This window comes from Gasterosteus aculeatus, chromosome 10 (assembly GCF_964276395.1).
Source record: "Gasterosteus aculeatus chromosome 10, fGasAcu3.hap1.1, whole genome shotgun sequence".
Classification (NCBI taxonomy): Eukaryota; Metazoa; Chordata; class Actinopteri; order Perciformes; family Gasterosteidae; genus Gasterosteus; species Gasterosteus aculeatus.
Window position 1 is genome coordinate 14496946 of NC_135697.1, and position 17725 is coordinate 14514670.

General features: G+C 47.9%; 2 protein-coding genes across 3 annotated transcripts in view; one reads left to right on the forward strand and one right to left on the reverse strand.

Moving 5' to 3' along the window:
• Positions 1-16361, reverse strand: part of foxo6b (forkhead box O6 b) — a 32972-nt gene extending 16611 nt beyond the window's left edge. The window contains exon 1 of the mRNA XM_040189135.2: positions 14224-16361. Coding sequence (XP_040045069.1) covers positions 14224-14718 — 495 coding nt within the window. The 5' untranslated portion in view covers positions 14719-16361. The remainder of the gene's footprint in view (positions 1-14223) is intronic.
• rpl15 (ribosomal protein L15) overlaps positions 1-17725 on the forward strand; it is a 338976-nt gene that overhangs the window by 227033 nt on the left and 94218 nt on the right. The window lies entirely within an intron of this gene.

A 17725-nucleotide genomic window follows, 5' to 3' on the forward strand; every position in this document is an offset into this window, starting at 1 on the left:
ACGCACACACGGACGCACACACACAGCACAGACATGGCTTTATTGACTTATTCATGCATGGGTTTGTTTTGGGGGCAGAGCTCCTGTCTGCCAGTCTGACAGACACCCTGTGAACCCTCGAGACTCCCCCTCCTCCCCCATCTCACACACACACACACACAAAGACACACACAATCACACCCCCCCTTAACCCGAGCATGGGGCAGAGCGAGTGCTCGTGGAGCAATCGGGGGGGGGGGGGGGTTCACGCAGGTTTCTCCTCCGTCGTCTCCCCCCTCCCCTCTTCACTTTCTACTTCTCTTTTCTCCCTTTGCCGGGAAAAAAAGGGGAAGGTAAGCCCACATTTCCCAGAACAAAGACAGCCCAATTAAGTCAGTTTGAGTTAAGGTCTGTGTGGCAGAGTGCGGGCGGAAGCAAGTAGAAGAGAAAGCGGCGGCGGGCGGAAGAGGAGGAGGAGGAGGAGGAGCGAACGGCGAGGGAAAGGGGAAGAGGGAAACAGCCTAACGCGCGGGGAAGAAAAAAACTGGGTAAAAGAGAAGTAGAAGAAGAGGGGGAAAAAAGAGGAGCGCGAGTCACTTTGTAGCGGAAGCGGGTCGACTTCGTTTTTAGCTCCTCAATGGGAGACGATGAAATATTAATAACTGCTCCAGCCATATACTTCAGAGGCCTATGGTAAAACTTAAAGTCTAATGAGACGCTGCTCATGAATTGCTAATGGGGATGCTGGAATGTGTGTGTGTGTGTGTGTGTGTGTGTGTGTGTGTGTGTGTGTGTGTGTGTGTGTGTGTGTGTGTGTGTGTGTGTGAAGGGGGGGGGTCAAGATGGTAGCTGAGGGGTGGAGTAAAACAGAGCTTTCTGTCTTTCAAAGAGCAGACGAGAAACTTCATTAGAGGCGTGAAGTTCTTCCTCCCGCACATCTAAGCGCTGTCGTGTTTTCTTGAACTGGGAAGTGACTCCAATGTTCTCGGCGGTCGCGCGCCCCCCGATACGCTTTGAAATCCCTCCCGTTAATTGAAACAAAATGGAAATCGATTCTGTGTTTTTTCCGCCGGCGTCAATCTTCCGTAAGAGCTTTTCGTTTCGCGGTTGGACTCCGACACTTGATTCATGCGGAAGGTGTTTCAAGAGATGAATCTCTTTTCCTCCTCGCTCCCTCCACGTTGCCCTTCACCACCTGTGACTATCAAAATAAAATATATCCTTTAATGTGTTTCAGAAAACTTTCCACCTCTTTGTCTCCTCACAATTAAGCAATTTACCCTTGAGATTCAACGTTGAATGCTGAGCAGGATGACTTTGGCACGGCCTCCCTAGCAATGCGAACGTGCTGAAGTTTAGCAGCACATGCTGATGGAGCCGTAAGTTACCAAAGTGATTACATTCTCAATTTGACGAGGACGTGAGCGTGCTAGAGAGACTGTGAAATGATGCACAATACGATACTATCAATGTGCAGAAAGTCATGAAAAGGGGGACATAGCTGTCTTAGCTGTTGCTAACATGTCACACCGCCAGGTTGCAAAGCATGTCTCTTTTGCGTTGCTCGGATGGCAACGCAATTAGAAAGTGAAAAACTCAGCCGTTTGATTCTTATTTCATCAACCCGTGTCACCGCAGAACGGATTGACCCTTTATTAATGGGTTTATATAATCTATGATGCAGAGTTAGTCACAAAACGAGAACATTTTCACGAGTTGACTTTTAATTACTCACCAGAGTGAAGCAAAAGAGTGACTTTTCACATCCGGACAACAGTAAAACAACCTAAAGCTTCATACAGCTCTAAAAACGTATTGACAAATGTTTTAGCGACAAAGTGTACCATGTGCACACAACGGTATTCTACTAAAAATTCCTCCTGCAGACCGTAAACCTCCTCTCCCACGTTGGTCCGCCGGCTCACATCTTTCCCGCAGAGTACCTGGCCTGTAATCTGTGGCGGAGCCGGCGGGAGAGAAGCCCGGCGTGACCCCGGCTGAGTGTGACGGCGGCGGCGCTGAGCCATCAGCTGGGGGATCGTGGGGCCGTGTGCACGACGGGGGCCGAGGGGAGCCCAGAGGTGTCTCCCTGCATCACTGTGTTGCTTACTGACCTAATTTCTCACGTCCCTGAACTCCCCCCCGGCGGAGGGGGGATGGAGGGAGGAGGGAGGGGGGATAATGCGGAGATGCTGCGGCGGGACCGAGAGAAATCGGTGTTCTGTGGAAAGTCACATTTGAGCAACTCGGTGTCTTTCGGTGGTAAAAAAAATAAATAAATTGGATTGATTGTTGTTGATCGATACCGCAATGGAAGTGCGTGGGAATACTTTACATCACCCTGAACTTGAAGATTTCCATATGCACGTTATTATTAGTAAGCGCCAATTAGTGATTAAGGGCAAGAGCAGCAGGAGAATGTTTGAGCACACACGCTAATGAAAGAAAAGAGAGATTTCTCAGTTGTTATTGTACTGAGAAAGTCGGCTGTATCCACAAGCTGCAGTATGGAGGTGTTGCTGAGCATGTGAAGGGGTGACAGTTGGTTTCTGAGCCCCACTGGAGTGTTTTACGCCTCACCTCCTAGATTGGGTCACCTGTGCACAAATACATACAAATATCGGAAGTAACATAATATTCCAACCAGAATGCCAACGTCAACTGAATCCGACGCAGATTCCTAAAGTGGTGCTACAATAAAATGCGAAGAAGTCGCTCTTCTAAGAGACATGATGGAGTGTAGAGCTTTTTTTGTGAATGCAGAGATATGTGGTGTCCAATACTATATGCAAAAACGGATTAAAAGTATATGATACGATGAGACTTTATTAATCCCTGATGAATATCTCACACGTCGTATTGACAGACGCGCTGCTATTTGTGATTATTCAATCAGTTGTTTTGTCTAGCAGAACTCTTTACGCAGCATTTAGACGTGTATAATTGTGTTCTAACACACGGTATTAGATCATTTATGAAAACAGGATAATGTGGTTGTATCCTGTGGAGGCTGCTGCATGAACAGATAATGAATGATAATAAAAAAAAAAAAACTTCAGAAGCTGGAAACATTTGATGTTCGACATGTTGTCCCGAACATTTCAGTGACTGAAACTAAATTGTCAAAAGAAGTTGACAACTCATTTTCTCCTTATTCAATGAATAAATTAACTGCTTCATCACCACATACACGTATAGATATTAAAACTTAAAGTATCTTCTGGAAACAGGAAACACATCAGGTCCTCAACACCCACTGTCGAGACGGAGACATTTCCAAAAGCACATCATGTCATCCCAACCCCCCCCCCCCCCCCCCCTCCCGTCATTACTCATGTGACTAATACATTCCCATCGCTATTTGTTACAATATTTCTTTCTCAACAATAAAAGTTTTCTGCCTCAAGCAACAACAAAAAAAAAACTATTTCACCACGCTGTGGAAAATGTCACTGAAATGTGCTGCTTTCCGTTCATCTGATTCAATACGGCGCCATTTGCATAAAAATGCAGGGATGGTAAAGTCAGCCCGGATGCTTTAGCGTGCAGGGAGAGAGCCTCCTGTGCTTCACGTATTCCGGGAGCTCTATTTGCGTGTCTCTCATCTGCGCCACATATATGTCTCTTGACGTGCGACTGAACAAATGGGCGTGATTTGTTTGCGTGGATCCATCCGTCTCTCCGAGAGCGCTCGCCGCAAGTCGGCGTGCATGTGTGCATGTGTGTCACACGTGCACCGCAAATATGTGGCGTGTAGGAGTTCATTACTGTGTGTGTGTATGTGTGTGTGTGTGAAGGGGAGGAGTGGCGCAGCCTTTCCGCATGAGTGGGGCTGTCAGTGGGCATCAGTCAGCCAGGCAGCGACAGGCGGAGCAGATCATTAGCAGAGACGTGGAGGGAAAGGGAGAGAAAGGGAGGGAGGGAGGGAGGGAGTGCAGGGACAGAGCGGAGGGGAGGCCTCGCCGCTGCGTCTGTAATATCCGTCTTGCAAGGATTACAGAGACGAGCCGGCGCAATGCTCAGTCACGCAAAACCCACGGCGTCCCGTCCCCCTTCTGTCCTCCTATCAGCTTCATTACTGCAGACCTCAACTGACGCCTCTTCCGTCAATAAACCCGGGGGGGGGCGACTGTATTTCATGACGGTAGTCAATAACGCATCATTTCATGCGCACACACGATATCTAGATCAAGTAGAAGAGGTCTTACCGTCAAGGATCGTCACACGTTCGATCCGTTCAAATGTGCATTGCCGTCAATCAGACGCAAAATGTTACTTAAATGGAGTATTTTGGGTTCTTTACTCTGGAAAGCAGAGGCCGACCCCTCCTGACCTTGAGTCCCTTCTGGTTATTTGTGTCCTCTGTCCTTGAGGACACAAAGTGGGAGTGACCCCCGAATACCAGAGTCCTTCTGAGCGGAATATAAACAGTCGAGACCGTTTCAGTACCAGTTAAAAGTCCCACGAGTGTCTTCAGGTTTAAGTACCAATCCCACATATTGTAACGTAAATGTACTGTATTCAAAACCAGAAGTCACAAACAAAAGTAGCAGCAGCAACTTTCTTGTCAGAGTCTAACATTGTATTAATAAATGATCATTACAGCGTCGTGATCTTTCTCGTCAACGTGGAGCTTTATGCACTATTGGGCATCTTGTTTCTAAAGGTCAACAATATATAACGATTTTGTTTTGTTGGTGAAAACTGGTGACGTTATGAATGCATCTGAATAGTGGAATCTAATAATAAAGCAGCAATAAATGTTCAAGTATCTTAAGTACAGTATTTATTTGTAATATTCACCAATGATTTTTATCCTATCAGAGACAACTAATGGCTTTCAGACAACATCTTTCGAAAAACAAAAAAAAGTATTTTAGAAGAAGTCAAAAAGCATAAATGTCACATTGAAATCGATTATCACGCGTTTTCAACCAATTACACCAAAAAACGCAAAGCGTGCTAACAAATAAAACATCCCCTCGGCTGCAATTTCAGCGTTAAAGAAGAACCGCTGCAAACTTTGACGGCTCGGCCTGAAATGTTTGCATCTGGCACCTCGCTCCTCTGCACGGCGAGGAGACCTGTTTAATTCCGCCACCCTCCTCCACCTCTCGGCTGTTTTGCATTTTGCCCTTTCATCGCTCGCCGGCCCGGGCCCATCGCTCATCTTTTAGTGCCGAATCCTGCGGTGACCACCTTCCACTCAGCAACGCCATTAAACGGGCAGATTAATGCCGCCATTAAATCCACACGTCGACTCCGGTGGCACTCATCAAAGACAGTACGTGTGACCAGCGGTGCCGAGGATTTGATGAAGTCGGAGGCCCCGTAAATCAGTTATAGAGGCGCAATCTGGCTTTTTCACAGCGTGGAGGCGGAGAAAAGGTGGGGGGGGGGGGTTGGGGCAACGCGTGAAGCTCTCCACAAAATGAACACCGCGCACCTGTGTGAACTTTATGGAGAGTAACAGCAACTCTGATTGGCTTGTTGACATTTTCATTGCTGTTTGTTTGTTTGTGCGGCTGGATTTTCTTTGCTGAACCCCGTCTAATCCCACAGTCTCCTAAGACGCACAGTTTGGCGTGTATGAATATTCATAGAGCGGCTATAATAATATGTTCTAATATATCAGATGTCTGCAATGTCGATGCGGTACTCCGGCTTTAGGCTGTCGATTGGCTCTTGAAGCGCTGCTTGAACTCGCTTCTGCAACTGAGCGAGACGCACACATGGAGGCCGCCGCGTCGGGGCTTAAGCTGGACTACTTGAAGCCGTATCGGCTGCAAGCGATTAATACTCGTTCATATCTCGCTGTGTTTTTTGGGGGCGGATCAATCTGATCAACTGTGGTAAAATCTCCATCTGTGCTGTCAGAGAAACAAAATGAGAGCTACAAGTCAAACCTTCGCATGTTGTTTTTTTCTGAATTAGCTGCTGGCTGATCGCCGTGTGCGACGGTGAACCTTTCCCCCGGCAACAAGCTGCGACACAAAGCAACCGAGAGTCACTCGGCAGAATTGACGTCGCGGCGGTCTTTTAACTTATCTCCTCATCACGTTGACTTTATGTCTAGCCATCGTTTGCGTCCAGCCAACCCTCCACATGCCGAAGGTGGCTGCCGTGACTTTTAGGTGGTCTTTTCCGCAGCTCGAGCAATCACGCGAGACGAGGGTCTGCGCTGCAGACGGCGAATCAAGCCGCTCCAGTGGCGACCAAACATCTCAATAGGCCTCATGCTAAGCTAGGTCAACGCTGGCCACGGTTGAAATATTATCCTCATAAAGCAAATCTTTTTTTCTTTCCTTGGAAAGCGGCACCACAATACTCCAAAGTGCATCTAAATCAAATAAATTCCACCAGAAGCAGACTAACGGTACTCTGGGTTTAAGTGCAACTCTCGCAGCTTTAATCTACGGCCGCAGATTTGAATTCATTTTCACGTGAGCTCCAAGCGACGGAAGCCCCGGCGGAGAGACGGAGGATGACAGGGCGAGGTTTAGATTACAGAGGAATGGGGAGAGAGGGAGGAAGACATGGGGAGGGTTAGGGGAGGTTGAGGGGGGGGTGGAGTTTATTTGAGGCTAGCTGTCGTCAGGCTCGGCGTCAGCCATCACAGAATGCTAAACACAAAGCTCCGAATTCTGACCTATTTTTGTCAAACTGACACAGAAATTCACCGAGAGGCCGTCTTGTGTTTCTAACCTCTGTCTTCCTCATGAACCACCTTCAGCAGGCCATCACACACACACACACACACACACACACACACACCGCGGTGTACATCTGCTCAGCAGTGGACTAAAGCCGTTTAATGGTGTCCAATTAATAATCCCCAAAACGAGATGATGGTAAAATTATTCCCACTCAGTTCCAGCTTGAAAGGCTTTTATTTTAATTTGTCCAAATATGCCGTTGGACTGATGAATATTCATGAGGGGAATTACTCCTCCCCGACCCTTCTTTGTGCCGACAGCAGACGTCTTCTCTTTCTGCGTACGGGCTGGACTTGACATCGTTAGCAGGCAGCTTCCCGATGTGTAGCAACTGCTTTAACAGACCTTTAAGACAATTAGAAAATAACTGTGATCAAAGTGCGATTACAGTCATCTTTAAGGAAAATTAATTAATTTGCCAGCAAATGAATGTGACTTGATTGATGCCGAACAAGACTGAGCTACACAACAATACGCATTAAGGGTGATTGGTAGTACTGTAAAATTAGGATTATCTCTTTTCACTAATGCACCCTGTTGTTCGTTGCAAACATTCACTTGATTTTGCTGTAGAAATTCTTTTTAATAATACAATTCCTCCTTTTCAAATCTCACGGTGTCTCGTAACTTAAACTTCCCATGTTGGACTTTCCAAACTCTGATGAATGAACCGTTCTTGCGATTTGACCATTGTCTTAATCAACATCCCTAAATAGCTCAGTAAGTCTGTTTGTTCTTCTCTTTAGTGCCAGATGGGGCGGTTTTGGAACAGAGAACTGCCACCCAGAATAACCAAACTACCACCAATAGAAGCTTTATAAGTTACTGCTGACATCACAGTTTATCCGTGGCCCCTGGGGACCAATGAGAATGTGATTTAACGCAGAAGTAACTCCCCTATCCTCCAACATTTAACGATACCCCGCCGAACGAGACAAACCTGTTAACGTTCTCCTGGATTGCTGATCTACAACATCCACAACCAGAGAAAAGCCCATGAACCCATGAAGCACAGTTACACACCTTTAATTTATAATGTATGAGATAAACTGAAATATTCAAGCAGACGCAAAAACATTTCATTCTGGGGAACGTAGGCTGGTGACAAAGGAGAAAGAAGAAGCTCATCGCAATGTTGACCAAGAAAATCTGTGTGTGAGCAACGTTGAGTTACGTTGCAGCGTTTCTGCACGTTTCACTTGATTAACTCAGATATGTAACGCACCACGTTTTTCTGAACCTAAGTAAATTCCCACGGTTGACCACCCGTTTCCCGCCACCGCGTGCCGGGATTTCCTGAACGTAACCGGGTTACGTGGGTTTTTGTTTTGTTTTAAATGTACATCGTTAACTTTAGGTTTAAAACCGAGGTCGTGATCCAGGAGAAAGAACATTTCCCTTGAAACATAATTGAGAAAGTACTTTTGTAAAATAAACTCCCCAATGAATCACCAGGCCGTTATTGAAACGCCAAGCGCTTCAGATCGTAGCTGTCGATGACGGCAGCGGTTCTGCTGTCACCGCGCGTCCTGCTCACTTCGACTCCACGCAAGGTTTCCGGGCCGAGGAGCCGCGATCCAGGTCGGGCCGGCGTGGCGCCGGAGAGCTTTGCTCTGCGGCGGCATTAATCACACAGTCGGGCCGACCGATTGCCTCCCATCAATCTTAGCTTGCCGAGCCCTCCAAAAAAGGAGAAAGCCCCTCGTAAGTGACTCATAATAGGGGCACGTGGCCGGCATCCCGGTCTCTCTACACAGAAAGAGATACTTTCTGTGAAGTCATGAGCTGTAAGTGGGATTCATCCACTCATCCTCCGAATGGACATTCACCTGCACGCGCAAAGGCACCAGATCTCAGCGAGGTCTGGAGGAGAGCTCATGGAGACCCCTGTGTGTGTGTGTGTGGGTGTGTGTGGGTGTGTGTGTGGTAGTCATTTGCAGCTGCAGACAGGAGGGGGAGTGACTTTGAGAGTGTCTGAGAGGCACATCCTGCTTGCAATTAAGGTGGAATCAGAGAGAGATCTGCGCTGCTTTGATAATGAGCCTCATCTGAATTATTAACTAGAGCTGTACCCCCCGGACCTGGACTCCCATCAGGCCCGGCTATGCAACAACAAGACCAGATGCACGCGCGTGCACACACACACACACACACACACACACACAACGAGAATCTTCAGATCCATACAAACCTCTATCAAACCCATTTCAACGTGTGCAGGAACTCAAAAACTAATCCCATTTGCAGTAAAAAATAAGGGCAACACTTTACTTGGAGTGGTGCTCATGAGGCATCAAAGGCCCATTAGGAACACAATGTGAGTGTGAGATGCTTTATTAAAATCAGTACATTTTTTAATGAGTACAATATGCAGAAAGTTAGGGGGCTGAATACTTTATGAGGCGACTGTGTCATTAATCACATTAAAATTTAGTGCAATTTCAGATGCCTGATTACATTATTTTTGTGATTCCAGCGGGATTATGATCAGTTCAGTGCTGCTGTGAATTTATGGATCGGGCTCGTTAGTACGACTGTATTTGAACAGTAACTCTGATTAAAAGTCAGCTCAAAATGTGAACAAATGTTCTCTTCTGAACCCCCTCCCCCCCCAAAAAAAAGTTAATCAAACAACCGGTCTCATATCGGCCTCGTATAAAACTTGACACACGGTTGATGTTGTGAAACGTGCTACTTGCAGACAGCACCTGGTTTCCTGTGACGTGACGTGTGACCCGTAGAAAGGACCGGCCCGTCTAAAGGCAGAGCGGCACGCCGACGTGTCCCCCGAGTCTCGGCGTGACAGTGAGGACGTGGCACCGCATGTTTGTTTTGACTGGTGCTCTTCTGGTCGTCCCGAGCCAGACACCAGAGGTCTGGTAGACAACGCGGCGGGGAAATGTGTGCTGGGACGACATTTTACGACACGGTGCCGGGCACCGATCCCAGGACCCGCCTTCCTGACTGACTCTGGAGCGCCTCGGTCTCCTCCTCGGGAATTTCCGACATTTTTATTCCCCGCCGATTGAAGTGGGCTGAGGGCGAGAATATTATGTTCTATTCCAACCGCCGTGACTCATTTAAAGCAGCGAGCGCCCCGCCTCCGCTGCTGGTGCGTCCCTTGTTTACGTCCCAGCCCTTCTCCAGATTGAAGTGGCGACCGCCCGCGTCCCGTTCAAGCGCCTTTCGGTTGCTCGCCGTCAACTGACAAAACGCGACTGATCCTCTCCGATCAAAATCTGCCCGTCTCGCCGTTGACCTCCTTTTTCCACCACCCCCCCCCCCTGTCATTCACGGCCGTCAACGGCTCTTCTCTCGATCCGACGGGTCCTACCGGGGGCCTCCGATTGGAAACAGCCCACCTCCCGGTTAACCCGGCGCCGAGCCCGCCAACTGGAGAGCTGCCTCTCCTTCTGCTACGCCTTTTTGTGATAATAACAATAACTGTGTCGCAGCGCAGAGGGCTCTGCGTTGAGCCGGCGCCAGGCCGGCTGGCGCGGCGAAGCCTCCGAGCCCCGCCGCGCCGCCTCCAACCGATTCCCCTCCGTCTCTCGGCTGGCGCTGGAGCATCACAGGCATTAAGGCCCGCTGTCAATGTGCTGAGCAGCGGGGGCCACCGCCACCACCCTCGCTCTCTCGCTTGCTCTTTCCGCCTCTCTCCGTCTCCCACTCAATTCTGAATCCAAAAAAAAAAGGTTTTATTGGCAGGACAAATGATATCTTGCTCTTCAAAATGTCTCCTGGCCTCCTCTTTTCTCCCGCTCGCTCTACGGGTTGGACCCCATTCTCCTTCCCCCGACTCTCGCCAGTGGAATCATTTACATGAAGTGCGTTGTGTTACGAGAAGATTAGAAAACACTATTAGAGGTAAATAGGTTAGAGGGATAAAGTCAACAACCGATATTACGGCAGCATATTAGAAATAACAGTATTCCCCTGCATGGATGTCCTATTGACCTTATGATATAGAGTTTCACACCAAACTAATAAAGTTTCCTTTTATAAACTGTGATCCTGCATCACTTAACATCAGCTGAGTTTCAGTAAATTGTCTACGTGTTATTGGAGTTTTAGGGGGCTTCGACCCCCTTAAAGCTAAGCTTATATAATCTTACGTTTCTCTAGAGGACATTTCATATTTTCAGAATTTGTCCAACCAAGCTTTAGCGTTTAGCTTGAGGTTCCACACGTGAAATGTAGTTTCAATATTGTGTCCTCAAAACACCTGGAAGACGTGTCCGTGGAATGTCCGCTACTTTCTGCTTACTGGAATCTACATGTATGCGGGGAATGTGTATTATTTCGACGCTCCAGTGGATGCGAAGCTTCAAATTGATCCTAACGCTTCCCAGAGGGGGGGTTCATGAGCAATTACATTTAAACGAGCACTTCCAAGACAATTTGCGATAGTGCTCATCAATGTTTGCAGCCGTGATGGATTGCCCGACCAAAACAAAGACACTGGGAAAAAATACTGTAAAACGGACCCTATTATTATAAGGTTGAGATTAACTCAACACAAAAGGGTATCGTTGTTCGTTAGATTGCATTCACGGACACCTTGCAAATGACAAGGAGTCGTAAAAGGATGTAAAGTTGCTCTTTAAAGACCAACAAACGGACATAAATATTATGTTGAATATGAGATCGTTATATCACAGTCTGATTACAGCACTCGCGAACCCACGGCGTTCCTCTGCGCTGCTGCTTTGTGGAGCCAACAGGTGGAACCCGTGAACTCCTACCTGCATGTCAGCTGCGGAGTGTGTGCGCAGTACAGCCAGCAGACGGGCCGCAGCTCAGCACATCCATTCCCACGCACAGCCACTTGTGAAATGAACATAACAATGTGTACGTGTGTGTGTGTGTGTGTGAGCGGGTACCCCCGCACCACCACCAGCAGCACCAGCAGCACCATGACCACCTACAGAACTGAACTCACTTCATATGACCAAACACAGCCTCCCACCTCGGATACAATAACAAACATGGCCCGAGCACTTGACCACAATTACTGCACCGCAGTCGGAGAAATCCATACATAGTCATCACGGTGGTGACCCTGCTGCTAGATGGTGCGTGTGCGCGTGTGTGTGTGTGTGTGTGTGTGTGTGTGTGTGTGTGTGTGTGACAACAAAGGAATCCATGCACTGCCACCGGACACAAGAAGTGAGTAAGTGTGTGAGAGGAATGTCATCTACCCCGGTGGCCTTAGCGCTTGACTGTCAAACAAGTGATCGACACCTTGGCCGTGTACGTACAGTGTGTGTGTGCGTGTGTGTGTGTGTGTGTGTGCGTGTGTGCGTGCGGTATTAAGAGTCAGCCCAGATGAAGACAAAGAGCCCAGCGGCTCAGCTGAGCAGCAGCTCTCAGACAGGATTACACAACAGCTCTTAAAGACTGCTTTTAATAGCAAGACTCTGACTGGATCTTATTTCCTTCTCACTCATCCCATCTAACCGTCCATCCATCCATATACACCCCTCCCCTCCCCTCCGCCTCCCCCCTCCTAACTCGCATCAATAGTGTTCAATCTTCGCCGAATCACACTCAACAAAGTGTGTGCGTGCGTGTGTGTGTGTGTGTTGGCGAGTGATTCTCCACCTCCGTGCTCCTAATCTCATTAAAATCGCTGCCAACTGTCACAGTCCAACATGTGAGTGCGTGTGGGTCTCCCTCTCTCTCTCTCTCTCTCTTTTTGTTATTGTTGAGGAGTGTTATTATGATTGAATCAAGTTGTTTTTCACTCTCTCTCCACCAATCAGATTCACTGGCAGAACAGCCAATCAAAACGTCCACGCAAAGCTGGAACGGGTGCAGGTATCAAGCGTGGAATCCCAGGGCAGCACGAACAAGGCCCGTGGAATTAAGCTCAGCTTTAAATCCAATTTTAACCCCCTCCACCCCCCCCCCCCAACCAAACCATATAGATTGGACAGGAGTTGTTGCCGCTCCGGCTTCAATCAAATGGTGATTTCATTGCGATTAATCTGCGTCTTAATACTGCTCAATTTGGAGGCAAGTATGGAGCCAAATGGGATGGCAGGGGCCAAGGAAAGCAGTGAAGGAGGGACAAACAGAAAGGAGACAATTTCACTTAATCATAAAAACGCTGTACGGGATATGATCACATGACGGGAGAGGATTTGGGGGGATCAACTCTGTGTCAAACACGCAGATGGTGTGAAAGGCCTGTTAATCCCAACTTGCGATTTCCCGTCCTCTGTATTCCTTAATTTGTTAGGCTGTGTCAGAAAAACAATATGCACGCAAAACCGCCACTTCGGGAAAACGAATCTTAAAGGGGCTCCCCACTGATTTTACTGACTTTAATCGTCACGAGCCGCACTATTCACCCTGGGAAAACAAATGAGTGATTACTGCTGTGGCTCTGGAGGGACAAAATGAACCCTGATGACGTTGCGGTGATGTCATCTCGCAGCTTGGACTGAAAAGTGTGAATGCAGTGATGCAAACTGGAGGTGTGATGAGGTTTTCAAATACATATTCTTTCATATTTTTCCTCTCGGGAAAAGAATCTGATTTAAATGTGATGTACAATTCTTTAGTTGCATATTAACTCCAAGTTGTAGGGTGGTTTAATGTCTTCTGTATAGGGACACATCTAGGTAGAATTTACCGAAATGTAATTTTAAACATCACATCTGATTTAGACGTCATTCAGTGAGCTTTGGAATGATGAGGTACCCAAAACAAAAGCGCGGTCAAATAAAAAGGATTGTGAGAGTGGAAACCACGGGGCCTGGAAACAAAAGGCCAGTAATCCCCAGAAATGATGGGTGGTACTCTTAAATAGATTACAGCAACCAATCTATTAGATTAACCTCCTATTAATTTGAATTTAAGGGATGATCTGCAGTTACATCTGTTTGCTGTGACACCCCATGTCATCATCTCTTGTTATTGTCCTTTTAAACCCCTCGGCTTGTGCCACGGTTTAGCACAGCCCGTGCGTAATACAACGTGCGCGCACTATCGCAGGGGGGATTGGAAAGGGAGGGTGTGGGGGGGGGGGGCGACTCCAAACGGTTTAACCCGGGCACCCAACTGGCGGCATGGGTGACTCAAGAGCGGCAAATCGGAACGGAGTCACGCTCTGCCCCCCGCGTGACCCAGTAACGCAGAGGAATACGGGCGCGAGACCAGACACTCCACTGTGCGTCACAGTGCGTAATAATTGCCTATCCAAAGGGAGCCATGAAGAGGGGCGGGGGGGGGGGGGGGGGTGCTTGGTTCCGTGTGGCTTCTCCTATGCAATCCCTAAATACCGATAAACCCAGTGAACCCATGTGCGTGCTCCCCGCCCCTTTCCACACTCCGTAGTGCGGAGTGATATGGGGACACGCCGCTGACATAAATTGCGGGAACCAAGGGTCAATTATGTGGCTTTCAAAAAATGCAGGATAGGAGTTATGTTGCAGACACGGACTACGGCTAAATGCAGAGCCGCTTCTCCGCTTAAACCTGCACCATGTGTCGGAAGAAGAAAAGCTCTCATGTGGCCTACCTTCCATCCGGCTGAACTGTTGCTGTCGCCTTTATCCTTGAAATAAGGAACAAAGCGAACCATCCAGTCATAAATTTGGGACAGGGTGAGTCTCTTCTCCGGGGTGCTCTCGATGGCCCGGGTAATGAGGTCTGCGTATGACAGGTTCCCCCACGCGTTCCGTCGGGAGGACTTGGCTTTGCGCAGCTGGCCGGCCACGTCGAGCGCAGCCCCGGACATGCAGGCAGGAGCGGCCACGACCGGGGCCGGGGCGCCGGCCGGGTGCTTGATCTCCGCCGGCGCGCCGCCTTTTCTCTCGGCCCGGCACGCCGGCGCGTTGTACTGCTCCACTTTGACCGACGCCAGACCCCGGCTCGACGACTCTTCTCCCACGGGGAAATCCTCCGGGCACGGCAGCGGCCAAGTGCACGACCGCGAACGGCTGTGAGGCTCAAATTCCGAATCGATATCAACCTGATGCGCATCCATGCCGCTGTTCTTCATCATCATCAGCATGATAATCTCAGGCAAGGTCACGATAACAAACAAACAAACCAAAAAAAAGGACAAAGGACCGTCCGTCAGTGAGTGGAAATGTCCAAACTGCTCCCTAATGCAAAGAAAGAAGAATAAACGTGTATTGTTTCACACGCACTGATGATCAACCAGTATGGAAACGCCGGCAGCGGTGTGGGGTATTATCATTCTCCTCAGTGCAACAATGTGGCATCACATCAGGACAGATGAAGGTGTATCCGAGGCATCAACAACAGAATCAGTCTCTCTTCCATGTTAATCACACAACGCCGGCTGCGTTGGCTGCATGCGGGACCGAGTGGCGCTCAAGCATCCATTGTGGGAGCCAGACACACTTGGAGAACGTCTCTGTGCTCCGCGCCCGGCTGCAGCAACAGTTGATCCTTTTGACAGGACCAGGTCCAGTCCCGGTAAATAAAAGAAGAACAAACGCGTCTCAAACTCCCCAAACGGACAGACTTTATATTTGTCTCCGGGGTGTGATGTGATCCCAGCTCTACTAACTACCGTCTTTCTGCAGGTTGGACCGGCTGCTGCTCACTGCGAAGCGCAATTACTCCCCTTTAGAAACAGAAACGGGCTCTCATGAATCATTTATGTGAAGCGTTTCCAGACGAGAGAAAAAGAAGAAAAAAAAGCCCCTCGTGGATTTGATTATAGGAGCATCCTCCGCGTCTCCTCCGCGTCTCCTCCGCGTCCCCTCCGCGCGCCCGCCCGACGCCTCACTTTGCTGGAGTAGATGTGTCCACCTTTTGTCTCCGGCTTCCCGTTGACATGTCACATGGGCAGCGTCTCTCTGCCTTCGCGCTACACGCCTGTGCGTCTCTGAAGGTTTCGGGCCACTTAACTGTAGCCTGGAATAAAGTGGAATAAGTGCTGCTTCCATTTAATTGGACGACCGCCTCGATCAAGTCACTCCCTCCAGAACAGGTTTCCAGAGGAGGAGGAGGAGGAGGCTGCGCGCGTGTGCGTGCGTGCGTGTTTGTGTGAGTGGTGGGGGAGGCTATTCCCAACAATACATTTCCTATAGGGCAGCATTTAAATACGGACACATTCAGTCACATGGATGATGTTTTTAGCCTAATTCTTTCCTCAGTGACCAATTACTAGTATTATAATAAGCAGTAGGAGCAGTACTTATTCTTTAGTAATGCTGTTAACAATGATGATCATACATGTTACCAAAGATCACAATGGTTTTATTTGTCATTGTGAAGAAACCTTTAAAATATAGTGTGTAAAACTCGCTGTGCTTGTTGGAAAACAGTAAAACCACGCATTTCGTTCGTATGTCCTTATTGAAGGTTGCACATGGTGTTTTATGTACTTTGTATTAATGAGGCAGCTCCATGGGATAAAACCTTGGATTGTTCTATTTATAATTCATAATGACGTGTGGTCAATATTTATGTCTTTGCTATTGTAATCCACAAGTGAGACACTGTGTACAGTTGCAAATAGCATTTTATATCATTTTCCCCAGATCTGTTTGAGTTATTACCCCAATTTTAACGACACTGAGGTCAGATTCAAATGTACCTTTACCAGCAGAAATTGATTTATTATTCAGATGTTATTTCTTTGTATTTGAGTCCTTAAGTTGAATTTATTTATAAATTCTTTAAAGCGAAAAAGTTTCAAATCCTTCTTCTGGCTTCTTGGACTTAAAGGGGATGTCATTCTTCCGTACCACTGCTGAAATCTCAATTTTTTTTGTCCTGAAAAGGATTTAACCAGCAGTCTTTTCGTATAAGCAAGAAAATGGGTACGTTTGTGAGTGACTCTATTGGGCTTCTAAAATAATTGGTTAAAATCATGGAAATAGTGTGTTCACTAAAAAAGTTGAATTGCTATGAGACGGGACATGAACACACAACACCCTGCGTGGGATGAACAGACTTTTTTGTCTCCAGGAACTCGGGGCGCTTCATTTAGAGCCCCGTTCCTCCAATGAAAACACGAGGTTTGAGTTCCTGGGCGCCGGAGAAAGTCCTGCTATTGAAATGGTAGCGACAGCCCCCCCCTCCTCAGACAACTCCCCGGGTTCACATTTTCCACCATAACATTGTTAACATTCTATTTCCATTTACATATCATTTACTCCTTTTTTGTTGTTTGTTTTTCCCTCTGATTCATATTTCCCTTTTGCTGGTGAAACCCCCCCTAATTTTTCATCCCCATTTGATTTTTATTTCGAATGAAATAAAATCAAATGGGATTAATTACCCTGTGGGATTCTTCCCGTTTATGGGGTCAGACAAGCAAACTACCAACTCCCCTCGCTGTCTTTTGTCACACGCCATTGCCTTTGGTGGGTCTGAGTCCATAAAGTGGGCTCCATCAATAGCTGCTCTGTGTGTTGAAAGCTCCTCTGGAAACCCCCTACGCTGATAGAGGCTGCCACTCTTTGACAGCCGGTTGTCAGTGACAACCATAACCTCAAATGCACCTAAATGGAATGCTTTCATGAGGACTAAATGGGCCTATCAGCATGAAGAGCGCTGGCATTCAGTGTGTGTGTGTGTGTGTGTGTGAGAGTGAAAAGGGAGAAAAAGTGGAGAGAGCGAGATGCTGTAAATGGGAACAAACAGACCGAAAATTAAAAACACATGGCTCTGCGGTTTTGGAGAGGAGATTTTTATGTGCCGCAGAGACGTTGTAAGAGGAATGTGGTGTGACTCCCATCGTATGGAATGAAAACAGCGAGGAACGTGCCAGCGGGGCGGATGTAGCGTGTTCAGCTGTGGCTTACAGCAAAGTCCTCGTCATCACGGCTAGGTGATGTACCGCCGCAGCGTAAACACGAGGAACATGAGTCACACTGTTGGACACGACACGAGGCAGACAGAGAATTACATGTTTTCATACAGGCGGGGGGGGGGGGGGGGGATTTGTGCAACATGTAAAGCAGTGAGCAATAACATTCAACTCTTCCATTTCACGGCTATTATTTTCCGCGTGATTCATGTTACTTACGTTGTCCCTC